This window comes from Corythoichthys intestinalis, chromosome 5 (genome assembly GCF_030265065.1).
Source record: "Corythoichthys intestinalis isolate RoL2023-P3 chromosome 5, ASM3026506v1, whole genome shotgun sequence".
Classification (NCBI taxonomy): Eukaryota; Metazoa; Chordata; class Actinopteri; order Syngnathiformes; family Syngnathidae; genus Corythoichthys; species Corythoichthys intestinalis.
Genome location: NC_080399.1, coordinates 51,792,349 through 51,819,385, shown reverse-complemented (window position 1 = coordinate 51,819,385; position 27,037 = coordinate 51,792,349). Strand labels below are relative to the sequence as shown.

The window sequence follows — 27,037 nt, the reverse complement described above, 5'->3', positions numbered from 1 at the left end:
TGAGAAAATTTTGATCTATATGACCATAAAGGATAAATACTCCATAGAACTTTCTATTTAAAAAAAAAAAAAAAAAAAAAAAAAAAAGAGGTACAGATAGAGACAAACTGAAATAACTGTGATGACTGGTCTATATGGGTTGTACTCTATATTTTTTTTTAGATATATAACTACTGTTTATGCAAACCTGGTGATACAACAGCAATAATTGACTGATTCAGGATTGATTCATAAAGTGAGGAAAAATGTCTAAGATGCTGCAATTGTAATCTTAAGGCTTGGACAGGATGTCTCTAAATGGCTTAAGTGGTCACGGGTCACGGGTATTAAAGTCAAGATCTAAGTAAGGTCACAATTTAAATATCTTTACTTGAGCACACCACATGACACTTTTTTTTTTTAATCTTCCATGGGGCAACTTGGGTTTGGATGTGTGATAACCCTCCGTGGACATGAACTATGAGGTAAGGGTTGATGGGACTTATAATGGAGGAGCAGAATCGGAGGGGTAGGTGGGGCAAAAGGTTTAACATGTCGCCATGGTGTCTCTGACGATTCAGTATGTGAGTGGTTGACCGGATTGGCCAGACACGAACATTCTGGCACCTGGGAACCTTGAAGCGAAAAGGGCATGTGACCTCCACTCACCACCAGCTTTCCCCAAATCTTGTTAGAACAGCTAACTGGCCCCAGTCATTTCCCACTTTCCCAAGGTTCCTGGGGAGATTAGTTGTCCTGTGTGGACGGGTGACAGATTCACAGGCTGAGCTGGCCTATTAGGCCTGGAAAAGCAGTCAGGGCTCAGACCTTTTACACACGTCACCTCTGATTAAATCCGCCGGCATCACAGATTTGAGCTAATAACACAAAACTAAAATCACCGAATGATGAATGACAACCAGTTGTTCATCACTGAAACAAGTACTTTGGTTATCTATGTGATTAGTATCAAAGATATTGTCATTTGATACAATTCCCTTTCTCAGCATTGATGTCTGATCATACAGTATGTCTGCCGAATGCTGAGGCTTTTCTGGACATTTAAATCAATTAGCATTTCCAAACGACATTGTGCACCATAAGTCTTCTTTAAAAGTAAAAACAATGAATATAAGATGCCATGTATTGTATCAATAGCTGAAATAATACTTATAATGACTCAAGAAAGTGGATCGAATCAGACTTTGTATGATTTGACCTGCTGAGAGAACACAAAGGCACGACGCTTGCACACATGCAACGTGACATAAATCAATCACTAGAGCCTGCATTTCATTACCTTCACCTAACAAACATCAGGGAGCACCATCACCACCATTACATTCTCTTTTTAAAATTTTACTGTGAGTAAAGTACAGAGTATTTTCATTTTATTAATAATGCTTTTTTTTTTTTTTTTTTTTTTTTTTATTGATGAAGTATACTTGAGTCTCAATGTTTTAGGAACTCAAGAAAATATTGTACAAAGTTTGGGAACAGAAAAAAAAAAAAGTGAAACCATGCATAAAGCATGATTTTTGAATGCTTATGAAACGGCAATTATTCTGTATTTAAGGAGTTTCTTTTGCAATTACAGTGGACCCTAAGAGCACCTCGCCTTATGGGTCTTTCACAATACCAGCATCATGACCAGGGAAAAATTTCACAATACGAGCAATGGGCGAAATCCAGAAAAGCTTCTCTCCCTCGGCGTGTCAGAGTGCCGCGGCATGCGAGCTGTTTTTTTTTCGCTTTGACTCCCCAAGTGTCTCAGTATCCAACTAGATGGCTCCCAAGCATCTCGAATCAACAGATTCCCCACATGCCACTTATTCTTATTGTCAAATATAGTATATCTGGATTATTTGTGCCTACAAGTAAACATTAACCATGTCCCCAACTGTACTTACACCAAAGATTTTGTTTTGCTCATATTATGCCATTGTTTCCTTTAATGTTATGGTGTATGTAAGGCTGCATGTTCACTCTCTCCTCTGCCCGACTGGCACGCACTTTCGTTATGTCGCTGGCTTTAGCCTAGACTTATATTTTAGCCCTCATAGTAAGTGCTTGCATATAAATAAAATTGTTTTTATACTCTCAATTTTTCAAAAAATTTAGACTTAAATTATGCTTTGAATTTTATTTATAGGGATGTCCCGATCGCATATTTTTGCACCCGAGTATGAATCACCTCATTTTGAGAATCTGCCGATTCAGAGTCCGATACCGATACAGGTGGCTCTATGGGGTATAAAACATGTAATTTTGTTCCTTTTGGCAATGTCATTATATTTTCTGGATTAGTTTGTTACTTTTTAGCCCTTAAAAAATACAATATACCATATTTTCCGCACTATAAGGCACACCTAAAAGCCTTCCATTTTCTCAAAAGCGGACAGTGAGCCTTATAATCTGACGCATCTTATGCATGGATCAATATCAAATGGCATGACATTCCTTCCAGCTAGTAACGCAACCCCAAACACAACTACTACAGTGACCCCTCTTGCTATATCGCGCTTCAAACTTGACGACCTCAGTCCATCGCAGATTTTTTTTTTCCAATTAAAAATACAGTATTTTCTTTAAAAATGTTATACAGTATATGCACGTATACATTTACAAATCCTTTTATAGATATACCTCACATCATAAAAACATTTGCAGCGCTTCAAAACCATTCGAATATACATTTTTTTGTTTCAAATTATATTTTGGGGAAAAAAACGTCATCACCCCCCCAATAAAAATAAAAAAAATATTTTTAAATGTAAATAAACTCTGCCTCTCCTTTGATGATTTTCGCAGGGGGCTTGGGGAGGGGGTGGCAGCGGTCCCCATTAATCGTGAAAAACGAGGGATCAATGTATTACTACTACTGCGCCTTATAATGCGGTGCGCCCTATGTATGAAAACCGCTTAAAATAGGCCATTCGTTAAGGATGCGTCTTGTATGCCGATGCGCCTTGTAGTGTGAAAAATACGGTATATATATTCGTATGAGCATTTTTTTTTTTTAAACCCGATCCTTTTTGCCCGATTCAGATCCTCTGAAAAATGGCCCGATCGGCCCGATTTCTGATCACGTGATCAGGACATCCCTAATTATTTAGGCACAACATTGAGTTCATGGAAAGTGTTGCATGAATTAACTGGAATTCAGTTATTTCTTAGAAAATATACTAATGATACACGGACATTCACGTTACGAGCTTGGTTATGCAACGGAATGTGCTCGTAGGATGGGGTCCACTGTATTATGCATATCATTTTTTGCGTGGTGGGGTCTGGTGTGTGTACATGTCTATGCATGTACTGTATAATGAGGTACAAAAAAAATTAATAAATATAAAAAGGCGAACACATTTCAATTTGGTCAAAAGATTTGGAGCAGACATGAGAAGGAAAGGTAAAAACCAAAAAAAAGGCTGTTTGGAAGAACCCAACGAATGTGTTGCGAGTCTATGACACCAGAAAAGAAGACAAACGGCTTGAAAGGACATTGGCACAGAAACAGTTTGCCGCATTGCAGACACTTGTTATACACCAATGATAGTCGAAGGTCCATTTGTCGAACTTGTCCTCCTCAAGACGCTGTTTGACTTCAGTTGTCCACACATTCAAAGCTAATGTGCTTAAGAAATGTACAGGCCATGCAGGCACACCCAGTTGTCCAACCACATGTCCAAATTGGTCAGACAGTGGGGTTTTTCCCAGTTGTTGTCTGCTGCAAGTATGTAGGGCGTTTGATGCGTGGTTTCCTGCGCTTGGGTTTGTTCTTGGCCTTTGTCAGCTGGACCACAAAAAAGGACAGAACAACCATCGCCCCCAAGAAGGCAAAGACTGGGATGGTCTGTCCCACTTCTTGGTTGTAACGACCAGGCATTATTCCTGTGGAGACATTAGGTCATAGGAAGCATTTTCAGACACCATTAGTATAATATCTACTGTATATACATATTCTATATTTTGTATTTGATCATGCAAATCACAGTTATAGACCATTTATTTTTGCATTTTTGTATCTTAGAGTGAGAAGGTATTATATAATAAACAAAACAACCCCCAAAAATCTGCAGGGGCAATGGATACAATTACTGTAATTTTCAGACTATAAGCCCATTTTTTCCTCTCCATTTGAAACTGTAGCTTTTTTAACAAAGTGGCTTATCTTTTTTTTTTTTTTTTTTTTTTGGGGGGGGGGGGGGGGGCAAGTACGATTATTTTTTTCAAAAAAATAAATGACATTTGATTAAATTTAAATTTTGAGCCGCGGCCCAGTGCATCATGATGTCTTTGTGACAATACTTCCAAGTTCTTGTGTACTGCAATGGAAACGCATCCCCTCAGTACTTTTAAACACTGTCTATGGACTTTTGTTTCTTTTTTTTTTTTTTTTAATTTTATGAAATTTTGCATGTTATTGTTAGGAGCGCTCTATTCAAATTCAAATTTATTTATATTGCTCTTGTGTGGAAATTATGGTATATAATTGTAACTTGACTTTAGTGACCTGACTTAATTTTTCTTCAAACTGATTCTTAACACTTCCTGTTTAGGTTTATTGTATAACTAAACAAATATTACATATGGAGTATTTCATACAACCACATGGGATGGAATTTCTTGCTTCATTAATGGGGTTGGACCATCATTTGTGTTGCACTGAAGTAGGTGTGTCCAAACTTTTGGCCTGTACTGTACATTTGTATACATGATTCAGACCGTTAAAACAGTTATCCAATGGGAGCATCACTACTCACCTCCCGGGATGTCCCAGGCCCCGCTCTCCCCTGGGGATAAAGGTCGGACCTGGGGACGGTAAGGCCTCACATTTGGCAGGGCCACCTTGTCTAGATCCACTGAGAGAAGCTTCTGCTGCTTCCATAGGTTACTAGAACCAAGATGGGCACACATACAGAAGGATTAACAAAAAAAAGCAGAAAAAATGTGTTTAAAGGCCCCAAAAGATGTTACGTAAATATTCCTAAATTTAAATACTGCTTAAAAGCAAAAAACAAATATCAATAAGCGACTTAACCCTTTGACACCAGCATTTAAAAAATATATATATTTAATAATATTTTATTTTTGTTTTTTCTAATTCAAGTTAAGATTAATTAAAATACATAATAAAATAATAATAATAAAAAGAAAACAGCCCCCCCACAAAAAAAAAATAAAAAAAAATTAAAAAGAAATAGCAATGATGAAATATATACAGGTAGTCCCCGGGCAACAAAGGAGTTCCAATCCTATGCTGGTGACATAACCCGAATTTTGTGTAAATCGGAATTAACCCTCTAAGTACCCCTAAATTTCCCCTGAATCTCAAAATAACTATTCAAAAACAATGTATCATACGTCATTGTACTGTCCTCGCCAAGACGTTGGAGCTCAGTCCTAGCTAGACAGCGAGCTAAGCTGTAATCTTTCCCCTCTTTCTCTCACTTGGTTGCGCAACTTCGTGGGAGCAAATGCGCTCTTCCTAGTGTGTGCGTGCGCATTCATGTGTGCAAATATGTTCTTCTTCGTGTGTACATGTGCTTTTACTCACGTGTGGAAGTACTACCTGCTCTACACTTCCTGCCCCAAAATAAAAGCATGCATCGTAAAACAAAAGTCAACAATATAATACAATACAGATCTCGCCAAAGGGCTGTGCAGTCATATTAAAATAATAAAGTAAAAAATAAGATACTGTGAGGTACAAGGTACTGGAAAAATAAGAACACTGGAAACAACAAAATGGCTGACGAGACCACTACGTGTTAATGTCAAAATCACGCAAGTCAGGCAGGTCATGACCCGGGGACTACCTGTAATTTTAATTATGATGCAAATTCCCGACAACAGGGATCTATGATTAAAAATAAAACAAAATTAAATGGGAAAAAAAAAACAATGAGGCTGCTTTGATCTGGTACGTGCCTACTTTGGCACAATAGGCATCACGGTGTTAAATGTGTCATCGTTCTCATAACACGCTTTTTGATTAATCCGGAAAATACAGCAATTATTTTTTTCGCAAAGTCATGACCTTCTTACAGGAGCACGAGAGGGAGCCCACGTACGCACTACTAATACACGCTGGGAATTTCTGGTCCAACTTTTCTGTACAGATGAACTTTGAACTGGGTCTAGTGACTCTAGTCAAACACACCTGGGTGCCGTCTCATTGAGTGGCTGTGGTTTAGCCCAAGAGAGGTGTGGACAGGCTGGTAGGGGGCGTGGCTTTGGGTCACCAAGATGAGCCTCCAGAACTTTTGAATAGCGATAAAGGTGATTACCTGTTGAAAGAAAAAAATGTTGATATCATTGGTTTTTAGCATCTAATTCTTATATTATATCATCAGAAATACTTAAAAAATGAAATAGATAATTAGTTGTATTTTTCATACTTACCCTCCAATCTCTGTGGCAATAAGCGCTCCGTCCCTGAGGGAGGTGCCATCCTACTCCCAGAGTGGCTTAGGCTTGGAGGTGTCATACTGTAGGATGTGTACTGGAGTAGAGCATCCAATAGCCAGAAACAGTCTGAGAGAATGACATACAAAAAAGAAAAAAATGTTTTTACCACGCATCACCAAAGATGGTTGATTTTTTTTCCAAAATAAATGCATGAAAATAAAAGGTGCAAAAAAAAAAGTTACCTTTTTGTCTGTGGCTGTCATCTATGCAGTTTGAGTCACCATATAGAGCAATACGCCCACCCCCGTCAGAGGGCGTTTGGTACAGTCCAAGGATGGGAACCTTTTCCACCACTGCGGTCTCCTGCTTTAGCACCTCGAGACCTGTAAAAACAAAACTGATTCATATTAGAACTTTCTGAAGACGCCTGGTTAACATCTGAGAGCTGCATGAATGACTGAAGGTACCTTGGTCCTTTAGTTTCTTGGCGATTACTATTCCATTTTCAGGGAAACGAGCTATGCTGCAGCCCGAGGCATAGTACACTGCAGTGAGAGAGACACATTCAAGTTTCTGTTTTAAATCTCCAGATTATCATAGATGGACTGGTGAGTAAAATTTGACACAGAATTGTGTGCATTTATTACTGTCGTGATCTGCCAGCGTGAAGTCACCCTCATACAGCCCATCACTGAATGCCATCCCCCACACAGAGATCAGGTCATTAAGCGCGGGCACATTGGCACCTCCTGTGTCTGGCATCCACCATTGCCTGCAAGCGGGAAAAAAGATAAATCGACATTAAGCCTGTCGCGATAACTTCTGGGTATGTTCGTTTTTAACATTTGAGTTTGAATGTCCATCACTCAGTAGCGGGAGGCAGAGCCGAGTGCACTGTCGGCGCACAGCAATGAGTGAGCTGATTTCCAAGCCAAACGCCACAGCCCCAGTGTGGGAATATTTTGATTTTAAACCAAATGAAAATGGCGAGGCAACCAAAAAGGATGAACCAGTCTGCAAAATGTGTTTGGAGGTTGTTTCAAAAAAGAGGGCCAACAGAACAAATCTACATGCTCAATTGAAACACTATCACCCTCTGTAGTTTTCACTGCTTGGTAAGAAAACTGCATCGCAACAAACAGAGCCTTCCTCGGAGTCGTCACGTAACTCGGCAATTACAGAGGTGCTCGCTTGATGTGAGAAATACAAACGAAAGCATGTAAAATGGCGTTCCCTCACGAAAAGTGTAGTCCGATACATTGCTGAAGAAATGAGACTGTTTTACAGTTGTTTAATGTTGTTTGATACTTATTGAAGCCAATTTTTATTACTGCTACTAATTACTCTATTTTTCTCTGTTGTTGTTGAAGTGCAATTGTTTGTGTTTATACTTTATATCTCTGTGTCTAAATGCTTAAGTTATTAAGTGCAATTTTATTTTTTTCTTGACATTTTTTTCATTTATTCTGTGTATCTGTGGGGTATTAATATTGTTGTCTTTTACTTAAAAGGGGCATAGTCCATTCTTTTTAGTTGTGATTTCTTAAAAACTATTTTTGAATTTAAGAGTAAACATTTATTGCGTTTAAATGGATGTACCTTATCTATAAATATATCCTGTATTCTCACTGTGTTATTGTAAATTGGTTTAAAAAAAAAGTTTTGGGGGGCGCAATAATATCGCAATAATTTATGAGATAATTTATCGCCAACTAAAATTTGTTATTGCAACAGGCCTAATTGACATACAGTACAGTACCATTTTTTTAATTGACAAAATATATTAGAAACAATATGGTGTGAGTTTAGCTAATGCTAGACCACACAAAACCTTAACAAAACATTATTCCTTATATAAAAACAAAAAACTAAGAAAAAATAAATGAATAAATGTAATTTCCAAAACGTGAACGGCACTTAACCCTTTAAGTGCCAATATCACAAAAATCTGACAAAAAACATTGCTGTTTCCAGATGTATGTCATCTTTTGGCTTAAAGTAGTAACTAAATGAGGCACCACACTTGCAGCTCTGGCCTGTATAAGAAAGCAATGTTGTTTGTCCTAATTTTGGCACTTAAAGGGGTTAAAATGGCCAGCACACCCATGCATAAATTACCAGTCCATGATTAGGTAAATGCCATTCAATAAAGTAGGCTTTATCAGCATATCCCTTAAGTAAATTCTATTTTTAACTATATGCACCGGTAATCCGTTCAATGCCGGTAAGGCTTGGAGAGAATGTGAATGGTGCATTGAAGAGATGCAAGTAAATCTCAGAATTTAACAATGTGGTAGATTTTGCATGTACTGAAAATTTACCAACCACAGCTAATCTTTTGGTGAGGTGAATGCAGTTTAATGAGGAAAATGTGTCAAAAATAAACAGTTTACAGTCAGCACTAAACTGTTGAAAGAAACCGTTTATATTCCCGGCAACATCGACGTAGAGTTAAAGAGAGCAGTGAAAAACAAGTAGGGCGTACCTGGTGTTTTCATCATAGAATTTGACCTTCCTCATGACAGAAGTGTTGTACCAATCACTGAAGATAATGAGTGAAAGCCCATTATCAATGTCTCTTCGCAGCTTGGTGATCTCTTCAGGGAAATACTCCTCCTCGCTGTCCACCATCAGCAAAGTGCCTGGTTAAAATGTCAATGAGGTTTTGTTTTATTTCTCTTGACACCAAATAAGCTTCAAACATCCCTCCTCCCCGTCATTTTTTTTAGGTCTTAGCTTTAAAAGGCAACCACATCCCCAGAAAATTTGAAAGTGTTTCTCTTTTTTTCAAACAAGTATGTTTAGCAAATATTTAACATGATCAAATAAATCACCATAATGCACAAACACATGGTACGTCTGTTGTCAAATAGTTCAAAGTTTTCAATATCAATCAATGCTTGCGCAATGTATGACTGTCCACAATGTTCAGCACAGTGGCATTCATAATTGCATTTCAATGTGCTCCTTTCTTTTCACTTGGAAAGCCCTGTCACTGATTCCGTACATGTTGTCAGTTTCTTGTTAGGGATGAAAGTCTACAATTCGCAAGAATTTGTGAGCTTGTTTGGCATATCAAAGGATTAAAGGTTTTTTAAGGTAAAGGGTTTTTATTGTCAGTGCACGCAACTTTCCAGCGTATTCAAGTACAGTTGTACCTCAACGTACGAAAAATCCATTATACGAAAAGTTTTTTTGAAGCTTTTTTTGCTTCATATTACAAAAAATTATTCAGCATACAAAAGGTAATACATACTATAAAAGACATGTAATCCCCACTGGCAGAAAATTTTAAATGTCGCGCCATAAGATCCTGCTACCCTATTTGTCAGAATCTTTCCCATCAACCTGAATAACATTATTCTGCTGCCCTATTGGTCAGAATCCTTCCAATGATCCTCAGTAACATGATTCTGCTTTCCTACTGGCCTATTGTTGTTTGGATTTGGGTGTCGCAGTGGGATAATGTGAAATTGTGATTTATTCACCGTTTTGCATAAAAAAATGGAATCATCTTGTCCAAAGGTTTTACTGCGATCAATATCTGCAATAAAATAAGAATGACATACTATTTGTGTTTATATGTACATGTGTGATGATCTCAGAACTATAACCTAACTAGATGAAAATTACCGTCAAGTATTTCCTTGTAAGCCCTTCTGCATTCGGCAACTGTAATATTTGTAATTTCGCCTCATTTTGGTAACTTAAGTGGCCGGCTTTAAAATAAAAAAAAAATAAAAAAATAAAAAAACTCAATTCACACAATCAAATACTCTGGTGCTAATTACTCAGATTTACTCTCTACGTTGTACCAATTCGTTGGAGGCCATGATATATGATGATATGTTGATGTTGGGTTTTTCATATACTGTACAGATAAAGCCAAAGAACTGCCACATGTAATTTAACTGCATATGACAGGTTCTCACATATTCCAGTTAACTACAAAATATTTACTAATCATGCAGCTCTACTCACAATTTACTCAATAGCAATCTGACAGATTACGAATGCTTTTACAAAGAATGAAGATTTTGCCACTTCAAAGATATGTCACCTTGATAGATGCCTACCGAAAAAGAGTGCTGAAATAAAACCCCACAGCAACGAAATTTTAGTTTGAAATAAAACCCCAGAGCAACGAAATTTTAGTTTGATGGTGTACATGTTAATGATGTTATTGTACACTTTTTATTGTTCTCTTAAAAATTTATGTTTGCTTTCCAGTTGAGTTCAGAAGCTTGAATGTTTCATTCAAGGTGAAAGCAAATTCACAATGTAGTTTTTTCTACATGTCTATGAATTCCAAAACCCTGGCATTTAAATAAGAGTGTGGATACCATTTATATCCATTAAGGTACAATGTTTATCTGTATTTCTACTTCAGTGACCCTTGTGAGAATAAGCAGGACGGAAAAAAGAATGTCATATTCCTACCATACTGGCTGGCATCAAAGCAGGTGATGGGGGCGCCCAACACTTCAACAAAGTACCCCATGCTTCTCAGGTGCTGGTACATGTCTCGAAAGTTTGTGTGAATGTGGTCACCATTCCTAGGGACAGAAATAATGGGAAACAAGGATTTGTACAGGCTTGTCAGAAATTGATTTATAATTTTTCAAATTTAGAATTGCTAGTGTGAGAGGCAGCAGACATTTTTAGGGACGTCCCGATCGATCATGTGATCGGAAATCAGGGCGATCGTGCTATTTTTCAGAGGATTGGAATCGGGTGAAAAAGATCGGGTTTTTAATCTAAAAAATATATTTATGTTTTTCTGCTTCATACTCATACAGTGCCTCTCACCCTCACTCTTGCAAAGCAGAGCGGCCAAACTGTCCAGCTTGCTGTTTGGTACTTAAAGTAAACGCTGACTGACAAGTTTTGAGCTTCGATCTTGCCAGAGAAGCTTGGTAGCTCTACAACCAAAGGCACATATGTGTCAATCATCGTTAGACTTGCATAAGTGTGCTGTGGCAACTCATTGTGTAAGTGGGAGGTTGTTTTCAGCAGCGTGTGTTGAGAGTGTTGAGTGGACTCACTCAACGAAGCATTTAATAGAGACAAGCATTTTTCTACGTTATTCTTGTTTAAAAATTATATGCATTATGAAGGCATACAGTAGGACAGTAATATTCTTTTGTTAAAAAAAAAAACAACCTCCCCCCCCGGTATCACATCGGGACTCGGTATTGGCACATTCTCAAAATCAGGTGACAGACTCTGGTCCAAAAATATGCGATCGGGACATCCCTAGATATTTTGATATTCAACAAACGCATACCAGTCAAGTGGATCATTTTTCATGCGGAGATTATCTCGTGGAAAGTAGCCAGGCGGGTAACGCAGGTTGTGGTACTGGTCCCATAACACCCTTTTACTGCGTGGAGGAGTAGGCACTATCTTCACCTTAATTGGCAGTTTCACGGTGGAGGTTAGTTCACCTTCCACCTCCGACTGTTACAAGTTAGGAGGAGAAATTACTGTTTTTACAAAATGCACAGGTATAGTTTTACCATTTATGCAGATTACAATGACAAAAGATGTTATTTCAATTTCAAAAATAATAAGTGTGGCTTTACAAACTCACATCATTCTCTGCTGGTGATGCCACCGTCACCATTACATGACCTTGGGCAATTCCTTCCCATGACGCGGCTTTCTTGGCTACAGATATAGAAACAGCGAGGTAGCCGGCCCATGGCCATAATACTGGCGAATACGAGACTGCAACATCAATATGGTCACCGTTCTGTGGAAGGTAGGGCTGCCAAATAGGCTGAATAGGAGCGAGACAGATTTAGGGACATCATGAAGGAAAATCAGGTTATGTATAGTATCTATGCAGTTGTGGTTAATTTGATGACATAAATTCGACTGAAAAATGTGTTTACCTTTTCTACAATCCGTCCAGTGACACCCATGCCATTAAGAATAGTTACATTAACAATGGTGGGCATTCCACCATAGTAAATGGGCTGAGAGCAGTAAGGCCACATGTATGGACACTCAGTCAGGTCAATATAGCTGGGAGAAAGGCTGGAATAAAAAAGGACATTATTTTTTATGGATTTGTATTTTTTTTAAAGAGGTTTACACTACAAAAGTAAAATAGCAGTTGTATATCTTGTCTGAGTTGGCAAAAGCAACGGATTAATTTAAGTGAAATAATGGTAAATGTTTTGAGTTATCATGACTCACATGAGTCACAAAATTTAAATTTGCATTACATCATCACTGTATCAACTTAAACTACAGCTGCAAAACTGAGCAAAACGAGGAAAAGACAGGCTTTGCTGAGCCACATTTTTGACAGGTTGTTTATCGATTGCTATAATAGAGTTCTCTCTCAAGGGATACGTAAGTCCTATTAAAATCTCACCAACAAGGTTGCACAATATAGCTTTGAAACGTACATTATACTCTTATACTCATTATAAACATGAATCGCACACTTTTGTCATTTAGAAACTTCTTTACGGGCTTTCAAGTGGGTCACACACCTGGCCTGTGGTCTGTAACTATTGAGAATCTGGTAAGCTCTAATTAGGTCCAGCTTCCCATGGCCCTGCTCGAACATGTTGACTCCTGGCAGCCTGCGAGCTGAGGCAATCAGAGCCTGCTTCATGGAGGCTGGGTTCACTAGTTCTCGATTCAGCACAGTGCTGGAGGACAGAAGACAGGTTGGGTTACCCATGACTCATTTGGTTTTTGAAATCCGTAATATGAGGTGACAGGGGTTGGGGTCAACAGACTCCTATTTTGAATTGAGCAGTAATCTCCAGTGTTTGTTTGGTTTTACAGTATATTGGGAAAAACTAGTGAATTTAAAACAATTACCGGTATGCTGCTCAAATTCACAGGAAAAAAAAAAAAAAACCTGCTCTAAAAACAACAACATTGCCGGGTGCGATTATTAGGAGCATCAATATTGAAGCGTCTGTCCTTATATTCAAAACAATCAATAACCTCATTGCTTTCAATCCCACCAACCTCCTCCACTCTAACCATCCCACCCTTACTGTCAGGTCAACCACATCTATTCAACAACTCTTACCCTGCGCCATGGTGAGCAACCATCCGCTTAGCCCCCGCCTTCTAAGAATACAGCGGAGGACAAATATTTAAACATATATACTCTAATTTTCTGACTAATCTGCAAAATTCCCCCTAGTTTCAACACCACTGATTATAGTCCAGTGCTGCTGATTTATAGATTTTTACAGGCTAGTAAGCTGCATGTCCTTTGGTGTAACTATCTCAATGTAGAAACATGTGGTTTATACGTGAGCAAATACAGTTTTCTTGTAAAATTTGGCTTATAGGTATAATTTAAGGTACATTGCTTCAGTGAAAGCCTTTAAATGTCTGTACTGTAATAATTGAAACTGTACAAGAATATATGTACAAGAATGTACATATTTTAATGAAACATTGAAACAACCTAAAATAACCACCAAAATATATCAGAATCAGTATTGCAATGTTTACTGATCAGGAGTGCACACTACTACTACATACTACTGCGATACTTTAAATGCTAAAGGACCCTCTGCATTACTTACACATTTGTTGTTATCGTGCAATAATAATAATCACACTACTTGTCACTTTATTTGCAATACGACTAACTGCCCCTACAGTATATCACAAAATTGTCTTACTGATTACTTTACTAACATAGCTTGGTTCAACTTGTTAATGAGATGTTAATGAGACTGAAAACGCTGTTGGAACAGAACATCCGACAGATAATGCATAAAAACCCTGTCAAAATGAAAAAAAAGAGCAAAAAAATAAATGAAATACAAAAACAAGAGAGACACCTGGCAAGAAGTGTAACAGCTCCAGCCACCACGGGAGAGGCGACACTGGTGCCAGACAAAGATCGGCATCCTTCCTTCATTCCTGACCCACGAACACCAGAACCATAGGTGACAATATCTGGCTTTACCCTCCCATAGCCCCCGGGTAGTTCCTACACAGAGACATGAGCCAGGTACAAGAGGCAAGACTGTGAGACTTGTTACTCTGAATTAAAATGGATGACTCAGAAATGACAAAACAGCTTTTTTTTTTTTTATCGGCAATGCTGTATTGAAACAAAGGCTCCATTTTCATACACTACTCTCATGCGCTCAAGCATAAAGCTTGATTCAACTGTATGTTCATGCCAGTGCCAACCATGGTGGACGTGGAAGACAATCGGATCTGGATTGTTCTTTGCCAATATAGGCACCAGAGTATGTCGTTGCAGACACACCTGGTGAAAGTGACAATTTCCTGGTCAAAGGGAGCACTTTTGCAACGCTATAGAAAGGATCTGAGTTGTGAACCAGGGCAGGATGCCACGTATGGTATGGTGCACATCAACATAATTCATTCGTACATATGTGTGTGTAACAGTGTGTATCAAACCCTTTGAACCATTGTATGTTAAAGCTATTCACTTAGTGCAAAATTGTTATTATTTTTGCTCAGGCCATCAGCCGCTGCCACATACGGTATTTTTAAAACCAATTCATAAGCACATGTACCGATGCGCTCACATTTTTACAGCAAACCTGATTATCCTGTTCAAGATCCTTTGTTGTTGCACATTCAGTACACCATATAAAAGTGACTACTTCGACTCACCCAGGTAGTCATGCCTCTAGATGAAAACCTTGCAATGTTGTCTTCAAAGTCTATCCCTCCGACTCCGATTACATCCATCTGGTCAGCCGGATTGTTTAGAGTTCTAACAATGAGATGCTCAAGTTATTTGCAAGACGCAGGAAGATACTGAGGAGCAACCATTACTCATTATTCCTGTTACAGGTTCTGACCAGAGGTTATACTGATTACAATAGGACAATGTTTCTGATACAGAATAGTCCTGTGTTAACCGAGGCACATTTTCTTCAAAACAAAGACTTTCATACCCATACAGAGGTCCATCGTTGCCAATTGCAGAGACCATGATCACTCTGTTGGCAGTGAGCTCCCACACCTATGAAACAAAAGAACAGGATAAACAAGTCACAGACACAGTATACTATTATGTTTTAAGTCTACAATATGGAACAGAAAACAAGACGTACAGTGCTATAGAAAGGGTATTTCCTTTTGACATACTGTATTTGACCCCCACCCAAGTTAACGCCCCATCATGAGCTGTTAAGCCATTCACAATTACATACAGTCCGTGGTGATGCTCAAGCATGGTGAAGTCCAATCTTTTTCTTCATTCATTAATATTTAAAACACAAAAATAACTGTTTGTATTTGTATTTGGCAAATATTTGTGTGAAGAATTTTAAGGAAGCTAAATCAAAAAAAATATTTTCACATTTTCCTTTTGTAATTTCCTTTGTTGAAGCCAAGCCCTTAACAATCTGTGTACTGAAATCGTTACAGTGCTGTCTTGTAGTGTGAAAGGTAGGCCTGTCGCAATAACAAAATTTAGTAGGTGATATATTGTCTCATAAATTATTGCCGATATGCGATAATATTGTCAGTTTTTTTAACCAATTCAACCAATAATGTAGTGACAATACAACCTAATGAATCACCCATTCAAATGCAATAAAATATTATTAAATAAAACGCAAACTACATTAACATATTAAAAAAAAAATGATAATGCATAATGACTCATTTGAAAGCTAGCTATGTGCAGAATATGAAATAGGTGAGAAAGCCAGTGCCATTTTTTCTCTCTGCCAATTAGAGCCCATCAAAAGTGTTTATTTGATCTAAAATGCCTGTCATCTTGCCCTGCAAATGGGGCATGTTAGCAAATTTGAAGCCGGATTATTCATTGCCAATCTGATTTTCCATAATGGGTGTCATTTTAAAGTAATTCTTAGTGTAGAATCTGAAGTATGTGAGACTCCAAAAACCTACATTTTACATGTGGAACATGACGTGCTTTTATCTTGAAATGTTAACCAGAAGTACGTTCGATAAGCCGCTAACCGTATGCTTTACACTCTTTTCATCATGAAAGTGGCGTCAGTTATATATTTTACTCCTTTATTCTCATCGTTTGCAAATGCTGTAAACCAGCGAGTTTCAGTGTTTGAAGTGTCACCTTTTAACCGCAGGTTTACATTTTGGAGAAGACTGTCAATGAATTTACCATGTAATTTTTGTAATCTAAAATATAATTTAACAAACTAAAGTGGTTAGTAAGTTGTTTTTTTTTTTCCATTAGCCTCAATTTAGCAATGCTAACAATTTAAAACAATGTTTAATATAGATGTGTTTCCTTATTTTGTATATCCGAACTTTAATTCTATGGTGTGTTGATGACCCGTAAACATCTGTGAAAGGAACTGGTGTCTCCTATGCCATCAACATGCATGTGTGCTGAGTGTACGCAGCACACGCACGCGGCGATAAATCGCGGCTGGGAAAATAACCGCCCTCATTTTTATTTAACGTGTGATTGACTTATTGGATATTGCGATCGGCTTAGTGAGACGATAGTATCTTGACATATGTTTAGCCCAAGAATAACCCAAATATTCACTTCTGCTGTTAACTTGCAAAGAGATAGGCTAGGATTTCGACAATGACCTTTAAGCTTGCAAAAAGTGTGACTTGAACGCAGGGAGAAAACAGCTTCAGTCAGTGACCGATTGAAACACCCTTCTTTTCAATAACTGCCACAAGCTTTCCAGTACACTCAGCTCAATCATTTTTTTCTGTTCACAATCAAATTTTTGCAGAACCATAACAAAGGTTCAAAGAGGTACATTTGTTTCTTGATGCTCCATATCCTGTTTTAGAAGAGCTTATAACTTTTAACTCAAAAAGTCAAGTGAGTAAGGGGGTCATGTCAATTTCCAAGTGGCCAAGTGCCAAGTGGTGAAGTACGATACTCTTTTTGTTGGTCGGTTATGACTGTATTAATGTTTGATGTCATCTGTTCTATAATACAGTATAAAAATAAAATTGAGTTAAGAAGCAAAGATGGTTTCCTTCTAGAAAAATCCAAGTCATAGCAGCAATGCCAACTTTCAATCTAACTATTTAAATAAAACCTCTTACAAGCTCATCCAAAAAGTCTTAAATATCAGTTAACAAAGACAACATGAGGTCCTCTTCTAATTTTGAAGAAAACTATTTCCTATAAAATTCAGTGAAAAATTGCACATATACAGTAGTTGGCGAGGACAACAGCTAATACAGCATCTTAACAACAATCTCTTACTCCGTACTCTTACAATCATTGGCATGTCTCCTATATACTGTATTCTGAAATTCCTTACAAATATGTAACGTGGCCACAAAAGGAAGAAGCTCTACTTTTAAATACTAGATTGGCAAGGGTTGAATCAAGCAACTGCCTTTGTCGTCTTTGTTTCAAATAAGCCACAGTAAACCCAAAATACTTATGTATTTAGTTCAACATTTTTAAATGTAGTGTCTACCAATAAATGTTTCTGGAGGGTGCTCTACCTGGGTGTGGTAACAAAAGAATTTTATCTGACGAGAAATTGACAGTATTTTATTGACTTCTTACTAATAAAACTCTATCTACTCAAATTGAATATTTACACTGATACATTACAGTGAAATAAAAAAGTTGTGCTTATCACGGGTGCCAAACTGTAAGCATGCAACTACTGTACATACTAGAGTAGAACACCAATGTGAACATTACTGTGGCATGCAAACGTTTAGGCAGACACTCTGGGTATGGCCCAAATATTTCATTTAACCACCTTGAGAGACTCAAGCGTGTCTGACCTTATCAACAAAAGGGTGATCCATAAAGTCGGGGCCCCCAATGCTAAGGTTGAGAACATCAACCTTTTTCAAGATGGCATAGTTGAAGGCGTCCAGAAACCATGATGTGTAAGAAACCTGGATGGAAAAAAGAAAACCAAAGAAATCATGCACAATCATTTGTACTTACTCAATATTTTTTGTTGATTTGGTACATGTCAGGAAAGGGGTGTGTTTAAATTTAAGTGTACCTGATTATTTGTAAACACTCTAAAAATGTGCAGCTCCGAGTCAGGAGCAAAGCCCTGACACTCCCTCATGCTGGCTATCACTCCAGCTACAAATGTGCCATGACCCAAACCTAGACGAATAAAGAACCTCTTTACGCTGATGCAATTACACTGACAGTCACAATAAAACGCATCAGCATGTGTCTTCATCAATAACAATAGTGTGATATTTTGCACTACACACCATCGTCCAGTGTTTTCTCATTGGTCCAGTTGGTTCTTTCCTTGACATTTTTAAAATGAGGGTGTTTCTCACTCAAGCCTGTATCAAACACTGCCACCTTAACGCCAGAACCTGCACATATCCATATGCAGACATTAAATAGAGTTTCAGTATCTTAAGTTGGGAATCTTCACATTTACCGTGCTTACCCGTGTGTCCCATCTGCCAGAGCACGTCTGCCTGCAAGATCTGGGCAACATGGCGAGGGATTGCTCGTAGCAAGCGTCGACTGGAGTGGCGCCCAGTAGAATGCCAAAAACCTGAGGCCAGTGACAGACTGGTTCTTCGAAATGGCCGGGATGATTGCCATGACTGCCATTTTTGCATCCTTTGGGGAGTGTCACAGGGCGCAGGCGTTTCGGGTGCTGAGGGCACACATTTCAACAATCAGACAATAATTTGGTCCACTGACTAAAATATTTACAAAGCAGTCAAATTGTTTAATGCAAGTATCTTTACCCACATGTTCAGGGTGTTCATTACAGAAGTGTTGAGCATTAATGCAAGTCATCTCTTGTGGTTCTACTGTCTCACAGTGGTGTGAAGTTGAATACACCACCCATGATTAAGCTCTCCAAGCTCTTCATAATTAGAACAGATGGTCAAAAGGTCAATTACCAAACTGCAGGACAGCGCCACAGGGAGGATTTTTGCCTGGGTGGGCCTCTTTAAATATCCATTTTAATTAAGGGCTTATCCGTATCTCTGGAAGTAGTCCCTTCTCCAATTAAAAAATAAGACAACTTTCAAGGGATGACAGGTTTATATATAGTATTATTTACAGTAGGTGACTTTTAGGAAGTACTTGATTACTTGACCGATATGGATTTTTCATGACGGATACCGATTATTAGAAGTTAGAGGGGCCGATAAACGTTTTTTGGAGCAGATATTCATTTGCAGTAAAAGTTTAAAAATTGGCGTAAAAAAGATTGAATAATGAAAACAGTGAAGTTCATTGAAATGCCTAAAGCATGTTTATTGAATCACACAAATAGAAAATAATAGCTCCAGAAGTGCCTGAATTTCCTAGACTCATAAACATCTCTTATAAAGTTAAATAAAAGGTTAAATAAATAGCTCCCTGAAAATTTTCCATTGAAAATTAATAACCACAAATATAAAAACAGGTTTACTAATCATAGAAATATAAAATATAGCATACTGTAAAATCCAGTTTTAAATTGAATTTTTCACATCGGCCAGTCGGATTAACAAAAAGGCCGACACCGATACACGTCAAATTTCCAAATACCATTGCATAACATAATTGGCCCGGCCGATAATTGGTCTATCTCTACATTGTACATCTAGAACAGGGGTCAGGAACCTATGGCTCACGAGCCATATCTGGCTCTTTTGACGGCAGCATCTGGCTCGCAGACAAATATGTAATTATTAAAAAAAGTTTGGTTATACTCCTTTGCGCATTGTGCGAAACTGCGACGGTCACCGATCATACGCTGGTGTTGTGCAGTAATGAGCAGACGTGACTTTTGCGGCGTATGTTAACTTTTTTAATGCTCCGACAACACTCCCGAACTTCGCACAAGATATCATCAAATAGCAACTTAGATGTGCGACATTAGATCCCCCGAAGTCCCATGCCATTGACTGCGTGAGTCCAGGGTGATCACGGGACACGTACTCCATAAACTACAACAGACGACTAGAAAGCCGGTTTGCAGTAATTTTAGCAGGAAAGTGGCAAACATACATGTCGTTGTGTCTATCTATTTCTCTATCTATCAATCGCATAGGCATGAGGCAGAGACACTGTTCAAATGGGGTTGTGGTATTTAGCTGTCGAAAATAGCGGACGATGTGCGCGTGTGCTTGCGATCAGGAAGTAAACTTTCCTCGCTTTCAGTTTCGTTTTCATCGTTGTTATCTAATTTTAGAAACCCTTTTGAGAAGATGGCAAAAAGAAAAGACGAGGAGTATCGTACTTTTCAACAGGACATAAAAACATAAATGCGGCACCGTTTTTTCTCTCGCTTTGGGTGAGTCAACAGACGTAAGCTATTTATCGCTGCTCAGCGTGACTGCAAGGTTTTGTCTATGAAAGGGAAAACAAGAGGGGAGGATTTATTCAAGTCCTTCACTGAGTTCAGTAAAGGAAAAAATATATCGATGGATAAACTTGTTGCGGTGCGCGCTGATAGTGCTCCGTGCATAAGTTTCTCAACGCCTGCAAGTATCAACCAGACTACAAGGCCATCAGCAAAACCATGCAGCACCAGAAGTCACATTAATGGTAAGAATACTCATCATTGATAAGCAGCAGCATAACTATTATTAAAAATAATTCAGAGATTTATTGTACTTTAAAAGTGTTGAAATTACACAAGATGCACACATGCTTGTATTTTTAGTTTTAAACATATTGTATGGCTCTCACGGAATTACATTTAAAAATATGTGGTGTTCATGGCTCTCTCAGCGGAAAGGTTCCTAACCCGATTTAGGATTTTTTTAGGTAACCTACATTATTTCAGTAAATTTAAGACTATTTAGGTAACTTTAAAGGATTTTTCATATTGGAGTACATCTATACTGATATTTTTTTTAATAATTTAGTAGATTCAATAGTATTTAGGCAACTTCATTTTTTAAAAATATATATAGGAATATCTAGGAATGTTAAAAGTAAAACTGTACATAAATACTTGGGTCTACTATGCAACTGTATTTTCATGTTGGTCATTATGGTGGTACAGTACTTGGATAACCAAGTATTTTTGAGGGTGTAAATTTAACAATTTAAGAACCGAAGAGATAATAATAATATACAGGTATACATTATCACTAAAATATTGTAATATATTGTATTATTATTAGAGTCTTTAATTATTAGTGGATACAATATATTTATTTTCACATCTCAACAAACAATTTCAGCTAATTAGTCGACCAAAAAAAACAAAACAAAAAAAAAACATCAGCTAAATGTTGGTGCACACTACACTGACTTTTTAAAAAAAATTTTAAACCCCGTGCTAGGCTTAGGGTGTACCCCGCTGTTCAGGCGAGCCCCACCACATGAACTCACCTTCACCCACTATGGGCGAGCAAACACAGACCCTCTCTGTCCCATCTCCCATCCCCCTACACACACATATATTTAGACACATCCACATTCACCACCTAAAATCAACAAACCCAGACTTACTGGATGCCAAATCCCATTTTAATACTTACTGGAAAACTTATGCAATGATTTAATAAACAGAATTTGTATAACAAGTAAACATATTTTCGCACATTTTTAGAAATCCGTAATTTACACGACAGTACTTAATGCATTAATAATCTCAGCAAGCATGATTCTTTGCCACTTTCCTAGTAGCACAGTACTAAATATCCATACTTACAGGAAACGTATTTGAGTGAACGGAACACTTTGCGTTGTGGAGTGACCCTCTTGATGTATGGGTGGTCTTCTAAGGTCAGAAAACTGCTAGGTGACGCTTGTCTGATGTGGACCAGCTCAAAGTCACTGGGGAAGTCAGAAGCTGGGTTCTCCCTGGGAACGATGTGCCAATCCAGCGTTCCATCCTTTACGTTTCGTAGGGCACTGCTTATGTACAGGAAGCGTGCTTTGGCCGAGAAATACCCCGTGAATGCCACAATGTACTCTGAATTCAAAGCATAGAAAGATTGTTTTAGCACATAGATTTATGAAAACATCAAGTGTTGTGGTTATCAAATAACATTTCAAGGACATGTACCACAAACTGCTTACACATCAGCGTGAATTGCCTCAATGGATCATTACATGCCAGTTCACTCAACCGTGTTTACCCAACAGTCTCCAATTTTTATGAAACTTTGCAGAAATTGCGCTTATTACTGTGTTACCGATCTAAATTTGTATTTATTGCAGAGTACAGGTCGGCCTTTGAATTTCTCTCTTGGTTAGGTCAAGGTCAGGTGTTCAACAGAGTGAAGGTCGAGGTCAAAGCAAAGGTCAAATCACAAAATCTAAACCCCCAAACAATGAGAAAGTTCAAATTTGATTTCAGAAATGGTAACACTTTACACCCTTTGGCTTTTATGCCCCATCCTATTTTCTGTACAGGTACAAAAGAACACTTTTAAAAGGGTGGATATCCACCATTTGCCACTACGACAGGATGCTATGCTAGCGCAGATTAGCTGTTCTCAAACAGAACTCATGGGACTGCTGGTGACAATGGCTCCATTCTATGCTTTATACTAAATACAGAAGAACAAGGCTGGTCATGGGTATTTCACAGATCTAGTGCTATAACAAAACTGCTACAATAGTGCTAGCGCTGTTGCCATTAACCCAGCGTAAATCCTACGACGGGGATTATTTCAAGTTAATTTTTTTAACTTTCAGACTGCCTCGGAGAAGACGAGTGGGACTTGTTACTGAGACAAGTGGCCTTCTACAGGCTGCTGCATGCGAAGGCACATTTAATGCCGATATTATTTTGGTTATTATTGGTTATTAAATATATTTTTGCTCGATTAAATTCTTATTTGTAACAACTCTCTATGTAAATACGCCATATGTGTGCCACATGATTGCATGCATCACATAGTTAGGTGCTGTGTATAAATGGATTCTTTTCTTACATTGAGAAATTTGGGCTTTGCAGTTTATCATCAGGACCACTTTATTATGGAAATTACGGTAATTATTTCCATGACAAACCTGCCTTAAAGAGCATATGACACGAGAAAAAAAGTCTTAAATGGCATTATTATGTGAATTAGAATCATATTTTGAGACGATTAGACTATATACAACAATTTAGCAAAGCACAGATGACGAGAAATTAATCTTTTAATCTGCCGGTTAGCCGCGCCTACCATTTTAGGGCTTTAGAGTCCCCAACAGGTGGATGATGTCAGCGGTAGACTGGGCTCATCGGTTTTACTATTCAGCCCATTGAGGGGGAATTATTCAGAACGAGGAAAACGCGACGAAGAGAGCCGCAAAATGTCATTGTTTCAGTCTCTCTACTCCAATATTTTTACAGGATATTCTTTTTATCCAAGTATTTTTCCCCAATAGCTATATAAATGGCTTGAGAAGGACCAGTCAGCCCGTCGAGGGGGGAACTATTCACAACGAGGAAAACGCGACGAAGAGAGCGGCAAAATGTCATTGTTTCTGTCTCTTTACTTCAATATTTTTACAGGATATTCTTTTTATCCAAGTATTTTCCCCAATAGCTATATAAATGGCTTGAGAAGGACCAGTCAGCCCGTCGAGGGGGAACTATTCACAACGAGGAAAACGTGACGAAGAGAGCGGCAAAATGTCATTGTTTCTGTCTCTTTACTTCAATATTTTTACAGGATATTCTTTTTATCCAAGTATTTTCCCCAATTGCTAAATAAATGGCATGGTCATGACAAATAACAGTCTTGTGCTGAATGGAATATGAAATAATAAAAATGCATTCATTCAGGACATGGCAAAATTACTCCATAATGGTCAAAACTGTCGACTTCACCTTTACTGTCGCACCTCCCGAACGATATTTTATGACACCTAAATCGGACATATGTCATTTCCCTTCCCCGGCTTCGAAGAATGTAAACAAACCAGAAGGCGTGACAGCTAGCCAACATGCTAACCCGAACCGAGTGATGTTTCAAACTCTTCGAAGCGGAAAATAACACATAACTATCCTGGATTATTTGACATGACGACTCGGTTGTCGATTGTCATCGAGGATCGGCAAACCGCCCGGCGGAGAGCAATTTACAGTTCGTTCCCTGGAGGAGGGTGGCTGGAGTTGTTGTGCAGCTAACGTGCTGCTGCTAATGAGCATTAGGAGAGCTTTTTACATGCCTATCAATGATCAAACGTAAGTAGTCCTTCATTTAAAGGAAGTTTGTAGTGTTTACTTTGTAATCGCTGTATTCGTATTTGACATAATACAAAACAAGATGTTTACTCACTTCCTCGTAAGGCCAATGGTCCCACAGTAAATATCCACGGTGAATGGGAACCTTTTGAAACTCCAAAAAGGCGCATACGCCTCTCCCTCATACAGAATGATTTTTCTACAGCCGTTTGGCTGGCGTGATGCAAAAAATAAACGTATTAATCCGCAAAATCAGCTGAATCCTTCGTCCTCATACACAACAGTACACTGTAGCGTGAAGAGGACGTCTTCTACCGTACACGTCACAGCGCCCTCCTCCTCAATGCAAGACCGAAGCCGGAAGTCACTCATTTTCATGGCGCGGGATTCAAAAAATTAAATAAAAATAGCGATCGCTTCCACACACATCCAAGCGGCCCATATCATTCAGGGGCATAAAATACCACGTGTATTATGAAATAAACATGCTTTTTCGTGTCACAGGCACTTTAAATACTAGAAACTGCTATGTCTAAGAAATTGAAATGGATGAACAGGAAAAATTATTCATCACAAGTTTCATCAGAATTTGTCTCTTGGTTTCGATGACATAGCTGAAATAAAAATATATAATAAAAACATGTTCTTACCATGTTCCACCACCTGAGAGGAGAACTCTAATTTGAGAGTAAGTTGGGAGCAATTAGAGTTTGGAGACTCCAAGTTAGGGCTATGACTAGGGCCAGGTTTTCCTTCTAGTGATGGCTGCATCCCTACCACAGGCAAGAAGCCTGCAAGCAGGCCGATAAGCATCGAGACCCACACTGGTAGTAGCAGCATTTTGTGCTGTGGAATTACACAAACCGTGTATTTTGTTTATCCCTTTGAAACACTGAAAAAGTGTCAGTTTTTGGCCAGTTAAAATCTGTATCAGGGTAAGGGGAATGGAATAATATATCAGTTCCAGAGCTCCAAAAGTAAGTCCATAATGAAAATGTTCTAAGGAGCTAGAATATTTTCTTTCTGCGTTTTCTCTCCATGGTGGCAGGCAAAGGTGGAGTTCAGTGACACCGCCAGAGTAGGAACACAGGTGCCATGCTGAAAATGGAGATGAAAATCTGTCCAGAAAGTTGAGGAAAACAGGAGGATAACAGGAAACGTAATGAATGAAGAGTTCTTATCAATCAAGGCTGTCCACTGTCGTTTACACCTGGAAAGAAATGTGAAAGCAATAATTAGCTAGATGAGCAGTGGAGACTTGTCACATATGGTAGGAAGGAAAACCCTATTAACATTGGGCCAACAAAAACAGGACCGTAACAGATGGTCAATCACTGAACTGAATCATTGAATATCGCTGACCTGACTCAGCTGAATCCTAATGTTGTTTTTCTTAATCAAACGTCCTCTTTACATTAACTAATAACTGCCATTGACGGTGATACACACCTAATCAATGGCTCGCTACCATCCTCTCCCAGTCAAAATGAACTGTAGAGCCCGCTTACCTTTAATAGTTCCACTGTCATGTCAGTCGGTACTTTACTGTATTAGATGGTTCGGACTGCACCGAGCCATAGTAAAATGACCGAAGTACTTTTCGTTGTGTTTTTGCATTAAGTTTATGAACAAAACATAAGGCAAAGTATTATGGCTGTTTTTAAAAACTAATTTTGGAATCAGCTTTCTGCTAAAGGTCATGTAACCAAACCGAGAAAACAGGTATAATTGGTATGCAGCGCTAACAAGCCTAACAACAGTTTTATGACATCACGATTTGAGACTAGTAAAACTTTTTTGTTGTCGTCAGAAAATAGTTAACTACAAGTATATCATTCATTTACATAAATGAAATGATGTGGTGGCATTAGGGCTGGCTAATTTGACTAAATTTGACACCCCCCCCCCCCCCACACACACACACACACGCACACATTTTCTGTTTTGTACTTATACCAACTTTCTCTCACAAGTCAAAGCAAACTAAAAGGAAAATTCATCCTAATAATGACTCAACTGTTTTTTTTAACCTGTTACAAACCCTATGAATTGATTGTCCGTTTTTTTTTTTTTTTTAATTAGGCCTTTAGCGGTTATGATTGTACTGCACACATATCATCAATACAGCACAGTAGACACAAAGATTCAGTTCCAACAATGACCATAAAATGTGTCATTTAAGACAGAAATCTCACATGAGCAAATGTCGGTTCACAAAATGTAGTACAAACACATCAACAGCCCAACAAAAACAAGGCAAGACACACATGCAAAAAAACACACGTGTGTATGGGGTGTCATTTAAAAATACATTAAAACAAAACTTGCAGATTGGGTTTAGGTGCACTGCTGGGTGCAAAAGCAAATAAAAATGCCTTCAGTTGATAAGAATAATTACATTTGGTTATTTAGCCCCTTTAACATACTAATTAATCTGTTTTTCTGTCAGTCCATCTACCTTTGCTGTGTTTGTGTGCACTTTCACCAAGTCTAAACAGAACTCTGCATTCAAATAACTACAGTAGATGGAAGATGAGATAAAATACTTGTCTGCAAAAACT

General features: G+C 38.3%; 1 protein-coding gene across 1 annotated transcript; it reads right to left on the bottom strand.

The window, feature by feature from the left end:
- Positions 1 to 163: 163 nt before the first annotated feature.
- mbtps1 (membrane-bound transcription factor peptidase, site 1) lies at positions 164 to 25,330 on the bottom strand. Its single transcript, XM_057836864.1, has 22 exons — positions 25,127 to 25,330; positions 22,002 to 22,265; positions 18,777 to 18,992; positions 18,589 to 18,699; positions 18,366 to 18,475; positions 18,136 to 18,252; positions 15,321 to 15,388; positions 15,034 to 15,136; positions 14,223 to 14,374; positions 12,900 to 13,061; positions 12,291 to 12,435; positions 11,987 to 12,175; positions 11,681 to 11,853; positions 10,834 to 10,949; positions 8,879 to 9,035; positions 7,041 to 7,165; positions 6,861 to 6,938; positions 6,636 to 6,776; positions 6,388 to 6,519; positions 6,146 to 6,272; positions 4,746 to 4,876; positions 164 to 3,873 (listed from the first exon to the last, which is right to left on the bottom strand). Exons 1-22 carry the CDS (start codon positions 25,314 to 25,316, stop codon positions 3,677 to 3,679), a joined length of 3,204 nt encoding a protein of 1,067 aa, XP_057692847.1. The 5' UTR covers positions 25,317 to 25,330; the 3' UTR covers positions 164 to 3,676.
- Positions 25,331 to 27,037: the final 1,707 nt, after the last annotated feature.

Bases quoted from the DNA above. Each gene is read 5' to 3' on its own strand.
- mbtps1 (XM_057836864.1), bottom strand. From the start codon at position 25,316: ATGCTGCTACTACCAGTGTGGGTCTCGATGCTTATCGGCCTGCTTGCA. The intron at 15,389-18,135 runs GTCAGACACGCT...TTTGTTTCATAG, and splicing joins ATCACCCTTTTGTTGATAAG to GTGTGGGAGCTCACTGCCAA. The intron at 15,137-15,320 runs GTATGAAAGTCT...TCTCATTGTTAG, and splicing joins AACGATGGACCTCTGTATGG to AACTCTAAACAATCCGGCTG.